Source organism: Globicephala melas, chromosome 7, assembly GCF_963455315.2.
Source record: "Globicephala melas chromosome 7, mGloMel1.2, whole genome shotgun sequence".
Lineage (NCBI taxonomy): Eukaryota > Metazoa > Chordata > Mammalia > Artiodactyla > Delphinidae > Globicephala > Globicephala melas.
The window spans coordinates 6,391,962-6,403,837 of record NC_083320.1 but is presented as its reverse complement, the minus strand read 5'-3'; the positions used below and the strand labels follow the sequence as shown (position 1 = coordinate 6,403,837).

The 11,876-nt window shown below is 47.2% G+C and overlaps 1 protein-coding gene across 18 annotated transcripts in view; it reads left to right on the top strand.

Moving 5' to 3' along the window:
* Window positions 1-11,876, top strand: part of TRPM8 (transient receptor potential cation channel subfamily M member 8) — a 159,330-nt gene that overhangs the window by 16,743 nt on the left and 130,711 nt on the right. For 11 of the 18 annotated variants that reach the window (XR_009564502.1, XR_009564503.1, XM_060301688.1 and 8 more), the window contains 2 exons: window positions 1,160-1,251; window positions 1,370-1,478. The exons of 1 other annotated variant lie outside the window; for it this stretch is intronic. Coding sequence is in view for 11 of the 17 variants with exons in the window: in XM_060301688.1 (XP_060157671.1) it covers window positions 1,160-1,251; window positions 1,370-1,478 (201 nt within the window). In the remaining 6 variants the exon portion in view is untranslated. Of the gene's footprint in view, window positions 1-1,159; window positions 1,252-1,369; window positions 1,479-11,876 lie in introns of those variants that run through there. 6 more of the 18 variants (XM_060301692.1, XM_060301691.1, XM_060301697.1 and 3 more) reach the window with 4 other exon arrangements.

Sequence of the window (11,876 nt, the reverse complement as noted above, 5' to 3'; positions counted from 1 at the left end):
TTCTGAATTAACGTTGCCAAAACAATCATTCGGACAAAACAATAACAACAAAGACCCAGTTCTGATCTGGAAACTGACTTTTTGTTATTAAGAGCATGGTTTCTGGAGTCGGACCGCCTGGTTCGATTCCTGGCTCTGACACTTGCTAGCTAAACGTGGGCAAGGTACTTCATATTTTTTAGCCTCAATTTCCTCATCTGTGAAATGGAATAATAATACCAATTCCAAAGGGTGATGTTGAGGATTAAATGAACGGAAATATCTAAAGCTTTTGGTATAATGGCTAAAAGTTATCATTTGAAAATCAGTGAAGACCATCGAAATTGGTAATGAGAAAGGATCTATTCCCAAAGTGTGCACGTGCCCACGGATCCAGATGTATCATATGAGGAGAGCAATAAAAGTCCAAAGGCCTCGGAAAGCTTGGCAAATCATGAAAGGATGAGAGTTTTAATAATCAAACTTACCAATGAAGAACCAGTTCATATAGCATTTTTCTTTTGATGTGCTTTTAAATATACAAATTCTGGGCTTCCCTGGTGGTGCAGTGGTTGAGAGTCTGCCTGCCGATGCAGGGGACGCGGGTTCGTGCCCCGGTCCGGGAAGATCCCACATGCCGCGGAGCGGCTGGGCCCGTGAGCCATGGCCACTGAGCCTGCGCGTCCGGGGCTTGTGCTCCGCAACGGGAGAGGCCACAACAGTGAGAGGCCAGCGTATGGAAAAAAAAAAAAAAAATATATATATATATATATATACAAATTCCAATTTTTCTGTTAAATATTACACATTGGAAAGTCCTATTTCCTATCATTAAAAATGATTCCCTACCAGTGCAGCCATGTGCTAGGCAACATCCAATAACTATAACCTACGCCTGAGCGTTTGGCTAATGGTCAAACAAACAAGAATTCCAGAAAACAAGGGTTTGGGGTATAAACTCACTTTTCTTCCTTCTTTTCTTCTTCCACCACCTCTTCCTCCCTCCACCCCCTCATTTTTCTTCTTTTGTTCCTGATTGGCCTGGGAAATTGAACCTTTTGTAGCTTAGGATGAAAAAGGGAATTTTTCTTATCTTGATTTTTTCATGAAGCATTAAATGTCATACTGAGGCCACTGAGATAAAGATCAAAGTAAATAAGACCCTTCATTTGCTTTATAGCTTCTGGTAGAAACTGGCTTATTGTTCGCAGACCTCATTTTCTTCTCTTCGTGGTCACACAGCTAGACCATACCTCCCAGCCTCTCTTCAAGGTAGGTGTGTCCACAAGGCTGTGTTCTGGCCAGTGCAATGTCGTTAGAAGTGATATTTGTCACTTCTAGGCACAGCCTCGTGATTTCCCACTTTCCTTCTTGTCTGCTGGATTGACAGGTGACCTTACAGAGGACTCCAAGGGGGTGCAGAGCCACAGAATGGAAGAGACCGGTCCTTGAACACCGTGTGGCTAGCTGCCTCTTGAAGACCAACATTCAACTTGGACGTGAGTGAAAAATAGACATTTTTTGGCATGAATCCTCAGAGAGAGGGTTTGCTTGTCACAGCAGTTAGCCTGCCCTGACTGTTCCAGAAATAGCCACTAGGCACTTTTGCACACACACACACACACACACACACACACACACACACACATCCCCATTTTATCCTCCCTGTAGCCTGCTGAGGGATAGAGGTTTCCCTGAGGCCCATGCTTGATGTTTGATTCAGCTGGAACTAATCCCCATAGACTCTCCAATTAAGAAGGTACCTTTCGGGCTTCCCTGGTGGCGCAGTGGTTGAGGGTCCGCCTGCTGATGCAGGGGACACGGGTTCGTGCCCCGGTCCGGAAGATCCCACATGCCGCAGAGCGGCTGGGCCCGTGAGCCCATGGCCGCTGAGCCTGCGCGACTGGAGCCTGTGCTCCGTAACGGGAGAGGCCACAACAGTGTAGAGGTCCGTGTACCACAAAAGAAAAAAAGAAGAAGGTACCTTTCATTTGTTGATTGGTAGATTGACAAGTATAATTCAGCAAGCATTTTGCATGGCCCTCTTTATATGAGGCACAGTGCTAAGTATTGGGAACATAAAAGAAATTGGCCCTCAAAATTTATTTAGTTCTGCTACACTGAATTCTTGAATTCCATCTAAAGTAGTGTCCAAAATCAACCATCTGCCAGGCCCAGGCAGTGATATCAGGCTGAGCAGAAAGTGGGAGCATCTATAGGAAATCGGCATGTGGAGGCGTCAGACAATGGTGTTCAAATAAAGAATCTTAAAACACTGTGCCGCCCTAACAAAGTGTATATGTGGATGGTGTTCGGCCCACCAGTGCCCATTTGTGACCCCCGCTCTACACCATCCCCAGGGGTGGCCTTGTGATGGGGGCTCAAGACGACCAGTGAGTTGTATTTGCTGATAACAGTAATTGCTTAGGGTAGACTCATGACCTCCGTCAGGCCAATCCGAAACCTGAAGATCCACTTCTGAGACTTCTGTTCGTGTGGTCTGGGAAGTGGACACTCTTTCCCCCATCTTCCTTGCTCATGAGATGATGTGAGACCGAGCTTCTCAGGCCATCCTGCAATCGTGAGTGGAAAAACATGTCTGAGAACAAAGCCCAGAGACAGAAGGCTGGACCCAAGAAATACAGAGACAGAGGCCATGTCCCAGTGATGTCATCTGAGCTCCTGACCAAACTGCTCCTTAAGGCGATACGACCCTGTTACTTTTAGTTTTCTCAGCTAATAAATCCCTTATCAAGCTATCTTGTATTGGGGTGGGCTTTCATTTATCTGCAGCAGAAATTCAAACTGATACACAGATCTCTTTCAAAGGAGATCTGGTGAATAAAAGTTTTCCAAGTCTTTACTATAATAGATATGCCACAGAAGGTAGAGCGAGATCTAGCAACTTCCAAGTCTGAGTATCAGTGGTTGGGTTCAGTGATTATACTGGAATTACCAAGAATCCTGATCCATTGGTGAAAGAGAAAGTATAAAAGAAGGATTAGGAAAGAGAGAGACAGAGAGACAGAGAGACAGATAGAGATAGAGACAGACACAGAGAGAAGGAAATCTCCTTCAAGGAAAACGAATCATGCTGTGAAGAAAAGTACTCATGCATTCCATTCCATTCTGCAGCACGAATAGGATGGGGCCTGTTGTTTGGCCAACTTTGATGACTTTCTGTTACCTGAACCTAGAAATAGAGTTGTTTGTAGGCAAGAGTCTCCTGGTAAAGGAGACTTCTTACCTTCCAAGGTAGGAAAGGGCCTCAGGTTCTACAGGTGGTGGAAGCATAGGCAGAAAGCCTGGGTTTGCTCTCAGTTTCACATCACAGTGTGCAGCCTGGCCATCCGAAGCGGTCCTGGTCGTATGCAGATGACGGAATCAATCAATCAATCAATCAATCAACCAACATGTCTTGGGCACCGACTGTGCCAGGAAGCATGGGAGGCACAGGGGTTATGTTGTCACCCTCTCTAAGGCCTAAGGTTGTTTGCACCCGAGAAACCACATCACACAGGAACTAATTTTCCATTTGTTTGGGGTTCATGGGAAAATACACAAGAAAACTTCAAATGTATTTGAGCCTGGATTATTGATCCTATTCCAGGATTAGGAAAAAGTTAGTCGGGGGCCAGGAAAGTTCAAAACACACACCAGTGCACCTACGGTTTCCAGAACTCCATGTTTATGTGCGTTCAGTCTTGCTTGTTGTCAGAGCTGTGACTTTTGGGGTAAAGGCTGAAGGGGTATCCACTGGAGCTGATCCTCAACCCGCAGTCTCCAATTGATCAAAGATGATATATTCAAAAGAAAGTACAAGGCTTTCTTCTACTGTGTTTTGTGGCTCTAGCCTTCTCCGTCCCGAGGGTCCTGGGTATGGATTTAGGTAGCACTGGGCCCCTCCTCGCGTCCCCTGATGCTCGCTGGGAGAGCTGCCTGCTGTGGCTTCAGCTAAGCCTGGTTTAGCATCACTGCGAGCCGGGTGCTTTATTACCTGAACTTGGGCAACAGCAGGACAACCCCAGGGAACAAAGAGAAACCAGGCGCAAATAGATGCCTCTCCACACATGGAAAATCGACTTCTGAGCCGCATCCAGGCCGGGAGGTATTCCTGCTTTGCCCACCGCTGAGAGCGCTGATGCGCAGAGCAGGGCTGGGGGTTCCAGAGAAAGCACCAAAGCTGGCGCTCAGCCCTCAGTTTCTGACCCATTCACTGGCATCTTTTGACAAAGTCATACTGTTGCCAACAAAACATAACCATGTTGCCTGGACTTCTACCACATTTTCTGTCTTTGTTATCATAATTAATGTAATAAAGACCAATAAAAGTAATAATAGCAGAGTCAATCCATAAAAAGTACTGTGGAAATGTTCTTAATTGGTTTCCGCTTAGGTGAGTCACCAGATGTGAGCTGGTGCTGTTAATCTGCTTCGTAAAATCTGCCGGGTTTGGCCCAGGTCATAGCAAATCCTTGCTGCTCCTAAGTCACTTTTTAGAAGGACCTTGAACCTCTCCTTTCACCACTAAAGGAAGCTGATGAAACCAGCCTTGGACGTGTTTCCTCCCGAATACTGTTTCTGCCAGTTTTACTTGATGTTATAATGATGTAAATTAATTAACTACTCCATACATAGATGAGAAATAATGTGAGAATTAAGAGTTGCTCTTTCTATGGAACTATATTTGTTTTCAATTGCTGCTGTGACAACTTACCACAAACTTCATGGCTTAAAACCACATAAATTTCATGTATGACGATTCTGTACCGTAGAAGTCCAACACGGGTCCCGCGGGGCTAGCATCAAGATGTTGGCCAGGGTGTGTTCCTCTCTGGAGGTTCTAAGGGAGAATTGTTTCCTTGATTTTTCCAGCATTGAGAGGCTGCCCACATTTCTTGACTCGTGGTCTCTTCCTGCTAGCATCTCTCTGCCTGTTTCCATCATCACATCTCTTTCTCTGACACTGACTCTCTTTAAGAGGACCCTTGTGATTACATTGGCCCCCTGGGATAATCCAGGAAAATCTTCCTACTTTAAGGTCAGCTGACTAGCAACCTTAATTCCTCCTTGCCACGTGATCTAACGTATTCATAAGTTCTGGGCATTAGGACGTGGACATCTTTGGGGGTCATGATTCTATTTACCATAGCATTTTCAATTGAATGCATCTCAAGTGTCTTTAAATTTTTGCTGCTCTTCAAAGAAACTATATCCTACTACTAGCTCTGATGGTGTTTGCAAGAGGGTTTCTACTGAAATTGCAAGGAGCACAGTGGTAGTGAATTAGAAGTAATTGCGTGTAACTCCGCAAGCACGGCCTGTACAGCTTGGTTGATTCCTCCTCTTTCTTATATCCTACCTTCCAGAACTTCTAAGATTATAAAACCCATCCCTCCTCTTCATCACCTCTGTCAATCTCATCTCTTGTTGGGACCAAATTGCTTCTTTGTTTTCATTCTTCGCTTGACCACTGGGGAGACTCAAGGATGACCTTTGTAAAACACAATTCTGGAAATGACCCTGTGATAAAGCTCTTCAGTGCCTGCATGCTCGCAAGATAAATTCCAAACTTGTCTTCCAGGCTCACAAAAGGCCTGTTCAACCTCCTCTCCCTCAACCCAACTACCACCTTTAAACTCCAGCCACACCCATCTGTTTGTTGATGGGCATCCCGTGTTTGGTTCCTGCTCCTGCAGGAATGTGATGGAGAGGCAGTTCTTCTCATCCCCCTGGGCTATGTTGCTGCCCCTTTGGGTATCTCAGTTATCCATTTCTGCATCTTTGACCTCGGCCACGCTGCGATGCTTACAAGCAGGTACCAGGTTGTACTAGCCTAGGTGACCTCGGTGCTCAGCGTTAGGCTGGTATGGGGTTGGTGCTCAGTTATTGTCAAGCTGATGAATGAATCAAACGATGACTAAAGAAATAAATTAGTGAGTAAAGAGAGAGGGGAGAGAGGGTAAATATGGGAGTGTGTGTCTGCGCTCAGGCACCAGGGTAGGCTTGCCATTGAACCACAGAGAGTTCTACTCGGTGGCAGCCACGTGAGAACTGCAGAACATACAACACCATGTCAAGACCTCCCGTTAAGGTTTGAGGTGCAGCGATGACTGGACGCAAACTTGGGCAGCAGAGTAACAATCCCAGGGAACAAAGAGGGATCTCGCACAAAAGGAGCATTTCTGCACATGAAAAATTGACTTCTGTGAGTTACGTTGTTCGTTCGGCTTTTATCGAGTCCTACCACGTGCTAGGCTCTGCTCCAGGCCCTGGGGAAACGCTTGTGAAAAAGACAAGGCTGCTGTCTCCCTGGTGAAGCTGAATAAAGGCTGGAGGGAGAGAGAGGTGATCAATAACACACAGCAGCACAATCTAATAGCAAGTGGCGATCAATGTAGTGATGGAGAACAAGACAGGGCGATAGGACACAGAGCGATTGGTGTTGGGGCTCAGGGAGGGCTTCTCAGACTAGGGAGTGGTTGAACAGAGACCTGGAAGAGAATGCTATTAGGAATATAATGATGATGACAAGCATTTCTGTATGCTTACTGGGTGCCAAGTAGTATCTTGAGTGTGTGACATGTATTAACTAATAAATTCCTCACAGAATATCTATGAGGATGGTATAATTATTATCTCCATTTTACAAATGAGAAAACTGGGCACAGAGAAGTCAAGTAACTTGGCCAAGGTCACACAACCAGTAGTGAGTGGTGGTCTGACTCTCCAGAGTCCAAGTTCACAACTGAGTTGCTATTAATAATAATAACCACAGTGAACATTGCTTGAGAAAGGCACTGCTCTGAGTGCTTCACTTGGGTTAACAAGAACCCTGGGTAGATACTATGATTATCTTCACCATTTTCTAGGTGAAGAAACAGGTACAGAGAGGCTAAGAAACCTGCCCGAGGTCACACAGGTGCAAGAGTGGTGGCAGTGCCCTTCGGGAGCCTGAGCTCTTAACCTCCGCCCCATGCATCCTCGAATTCCACGTGCTGGAAGATCTGGGGAAGAGGGTTCTAGATGTGGCAGATGGAAAACACCAAGAGCCTGAGGGAGACAAGAAGGAGGAGACTGGGAGCTGAGGCCGGCGGTTGCCCCAGGCCGTTGCAGGGGCGGGGGTTTTATCCTGATTACAACAGGAGGCCACCTGAAGGGTGTAAAGCGGGGACAGATACGCTCTGACAAGGGCTTTGATGAGATGGCTTTGGAAGAGAGGTGGACAATGGATCCTGGGAGCGGAGAGGGAAGCAGATCAGCTTCCAGGAGAGAGATGGCGGAGCCTTGGATGCAGAAATTAGCAGCAGGGATCAGAGAGGTGGCCGGGCTTGGGGTTCACAGGATTGGAATTAGAGGCAGCGCCGACAGGAATTACGGGTGGATTGGGTCACGGCGGGGGGAAGAGAAGATCCGGGACTGACTCCAGGGTGAACACCAGGGTGGAGGACAACTCCAGGGGACCATGAGCTCTCTGGGGAAGGCAGAGGTTGAGGGTTTGGTGGGAGTGGGTGGCTATGACTCAGACGCTATGGTGGGGCCTCTGCTAAGTCTGCAGAACATACAACACAATGTCAAGGCATCAAAGGACATCAAGGAGACATCAAGGACAATCCTTGGAAATTCCTGAAAACATAACTTGTCCCACAGAAATATGGCTGGGACAGTCTTGACCTTTCTTTGCATTTGATTAGGGCCAACCTGCCTCTCTGTGCCTCTGCGCTGAGTAACTCTGAGGGCGTGTGTGTGTGTACGTGTAGGTATGTGTTTGTATGTGTGCACGTATCTACGTGTGTGTAGGTATGTGTTTGCGAGTGTGTACACCTGCACGTGTGCCTGTAGCAGAAAAGTCAGACAGAAGAACTCTGGAAACACACAGCCTGGATTCCAAAGCTAGCTCCAGCACTTGCTGGTTATGTAACTTTTGGCAAGTTACTTAAGCTGTCTGTGCCCTAGTTGCATTATCTGTAAAATGGGGTTGGTGATAGTATAAAGAAATATACTTGGTACCTGGTACCTCCTTGCAGGTTTGCTGGGCAGTTCCATGAGTCAGCACACGTAAAGCACCACGTGCCTGCCACAGAACAGGCTCTCCATAAATGTTAGCCATTGTCACAGTGAGTGTGTACCCATGCACCTAACTGTAGAGAGAGTTTATGATGGTAAACTTGTTCAAAATTAGGAATTCTTTATTGGGCAAATGGTCCAGTACTTTCCTACCTGAGATGTCATTGTTACAGAATGGATAAAAGGAGAAAAGCTTAACAGAAATCCTGTCCTTGGTCGTTGGATGGACTGCCTCGCGGCAACTGGCCAGAATCCCACATCAGACACCGGTTTCTTCTGCACAATTCTTACTGATTGAATTTCTCATGTTCAGTCTTTTCCTTCAGTGTGTTTGAATTTGCAGCCCCTAGCCCGGGTCCTGGCAGCCAGCCAATCCTGGTTTGATGGATGTGGGGCTTCTAGGGGTCAGCAAACTGTGGTGCTCACTCTGACCTTGGAAACATGTCTTTCCCGTCAGGTTACTTTTGGGACAAATATTCAGGTATCATTTGGGGTCGCTTGGCTATTTTTGTTTCTGACATTTGAACCCTTTTCCACTCAGGGACCACTCTGTGTGATGGTAATACTTACAATAATCCTAATTGTCCACTGTTTTCATGTTTTTTCTTTCCATTACATTTCATCACCCGTGGCCATCATGCTTTTAAGTAACCATCAATCATCCTTTCTGTCTTGGGATGGGTTTCTCATCCCCCAAAGCAGAAAGAAGACAGAGCAGTTCTGCTAATCCAGGTGGGCCTGGAATGTGTTTTTATTCTCATGACCATATAATAGTGGTCAGAAATCACTCAGAACTTATTTTGTCTCCTCAAGCAAAGTTTCGGTAATTTGGGTAGAAGGAAAGAGATGGCTTCTTATTGCTCCAGAACTCTAAAATGGGACGGAGCAGGGTCATATGGGCCAAATGGACCACTGTGTGAATTTTCAATATACAAGGTAGTTTCATTTCCTCTCGTACGCAGGAGCTGAAGCACACTTGGGCTGGAATCAGGGCAAAAACGTTTCCTCAAAAGACACCCTTCCATCTCACCATCCCATTTGCTTTATCTATTCGAATTGCAGATTTTAAAAGGCAGTTTCCTCTGTAGCTCTTTGAAACGATCTACGTTAAGTCTCATAATCCTGTTTCTAATTCCTGTACGTCACCATCATTGATGAGCTTGTCCGATAGTCATGGAGTGCTTATGCACTACTGTCAGAGAGCACACCGTCCTGTGTAAGGAGCTTAACCCTCTCAGCACACTCTATACTCACTGATTCTTTACCCTGCATCATGGCACCTGAGCTGAGAGCTTTACAGCTGGTGCTAGAGGCGAGGACACTAGGTCAGGGAGGTCAGGGACCTTGCCCGAGTTTGCCCTGGAGCCTGAGCTTTAAGCCAGACTCATCTTCCAGAGGTGAAGTGCTTGATGGCTACAGTATTCTGCCTTACTCTGAGAGATTTCTTATAAAAGCATAAGGAAAATTGTCATTGTTTACATTTATGTTGGTGAATATCAAATACTTGATCTCTGGGTCTGAGTTATTCTTGGTCCTTTTCACTTTGGTACCTCTATCATCTCTCTCTCTCTCCCTACCTCTATCTCTATCTCTCTATCTCTATATCTCATCTCTATCTCCGTCTCCATCTCTGTCTCTCTCTACTTTCATCCTCATCCCCATTCCCATCTCCATCATCTTCATCCCTGTCTCCTTCCCCATCATCTCCATCTCCATCTCTTTACCTGTCTCTATCTCTATTTTTATCTCCATTTTTATTTTGTCTATAAAAACTACTGTTCAGGACTTCCCTGGTGGCGCAGTGGTTGGGAGTCCGCCTGCCGATGCAGGGGACACGGGTTCATGCCCCGGTCTGGGAAGATCCCACATGCCGCGGAGCGGCTGGGCCCGTGAGCCATGGCCGCTGAGCCTGCGTGTCCGGAGCCTGTGCTCCGCAACGGGAGAGGCCACAACAGTGAGAGGCCCGCGTACCGCAAAAACAAAAACAAAAACAAAAACTACTGTTCATTCTTGTTTCCAGTCCCAGTTCACATGAAAAGCAACTTGGCTGACATAGAAAAATCATTGAGGAGTTTCATTTAGCCTCTTATGTCTGGCCTAAATGAAGAAGGCTATAGCCATGAGCATGAAAGAGTTTTAAGCTCCTACCTCTTATCAAATCACTCAACAAGACCCTGATCTCTAAAGAGGTGTCAAAAAAAACCACACAAAAAATTAAAGAGGTGTCAAGCCCCACAGTTCCCTTGTCAGGTCACCTACAAGGCAATTGGGAAGATGTGAAGTTTAAGTGGCCCAGGGCACGTCAGGCTGAGGCTGGCCAGTGTTCAGATACCTTGAACATGGCTAGAACAGGAGCCTCTCACTTGAGACCAGAGGAGAGACTGGTGCCTTAGCGAGCTGGCTACATCTGATTCTGTCCGGGGGAGCAGAGTTCGGGGGGCTGGGGAGATGCCTGAAGTGTACCAAATCCAGAGGCGTTCCTTCTCCCCTAGACAGACACGGTTCCTGGCTTCACCTGGTGGATCATGTTCAGGTGGGTGGCACTTTATCCTGACCACTTTTGAAGCTGACCCTGGTGCTGGCAGAAATCTGGTTCTTTCTGCTAAAGATGTAGCATCCCAGGTCCTGCCCTATCTGTGTGAACCACAATCTGCCTTTAACAAGATCCTCAGGTGGTTCATGTGTACATAAAAGTTTGAGGCAGGGCCAGGGCCTACCTGGGACTCCAGCTTCATGCAGGGGGTCAGGGGAGGAGGCAGGTTCATGGAAATTCACAAGCGCAGCCGCTGCATGAAGGGTGGCCTCTTCATGTAACGCCCACGTGGGCCCTCCTGCACTGGGCCAGAGGCCGTGTCCTTCCAACCAGCTCAAGGGGAGCAAACTCAGTCGGAGGGCGTGGCTGCCACGCACAGCTGTGCCCAGTCTTCAGGGGAGGGGGGAGACGGCCCGAGTGCCTGGAGAGGAGGTGGCCCCAGGGGACAAGAAAGTTGGGAGTTTAGAGAAGGAGCATGCTGGGGAGATGGAGGGGAACCAGGGCGAGGCCCTTGAACACCTGCTGACGTCTGGGCTCCAGTTCATGGCCCCTGTGCGTCTCCTATAGGGAACCTGTGTGCTGGAGAGGGCAGGACAACCCTGCTTTCAAGAGGGGTTCTTTGGGGGCACAAATGGCCAAGAGATCTCTCCCATGACCCATGGGGTCTGCAGTAGCTCAGAGCCAGTATATAGTATATACTGTGTATGTACTGTATATAGTCGATATGGGCTATTTACTATACTATACTGGACACATATATGCTATACATATATATATGCTACACACACATATATATGTGTATACTATATATACATATATATAGTATACTATACAATGTATAGTAAGTAGACAGCCAGTAGAGCAGAAAGAATCCAAGCTCTGGGTGGAAAGTGCATGTGTTGACCTTTTCCTTCCCTTGTAGACAATGAGCTTTGGGGGTCCCCCACAGAGCGTGACCACTTCTCTGTGTGGTTGCCAGCTCCCGCCGGCTGTCCCTGTCCCCAGGGCAGCACACTCACCACCACCCAGCTGGCTGTGTTTTTGCCTTGTTCTTGCTGACAGCATTTTTTCAGTTGACACTTGTTTCTTCAGAGCTGAGGTTGTCTAACTCTGCCGAACTTGAGAAACATCAGATTCCTGGTTCAACACGTCTAGGTTGGGGCCTGGCCATCCTTTTCAACCTGTGGCCCTGAAAGGCTGATGTAGGCGGTCATGGGTCACGAAGGGAAACGCTGGTGGAAGCACGCGGTGGCTCATCTTCCTGTTTCAGTGGGCGCTGGGCGACAGAGAGAAAGGC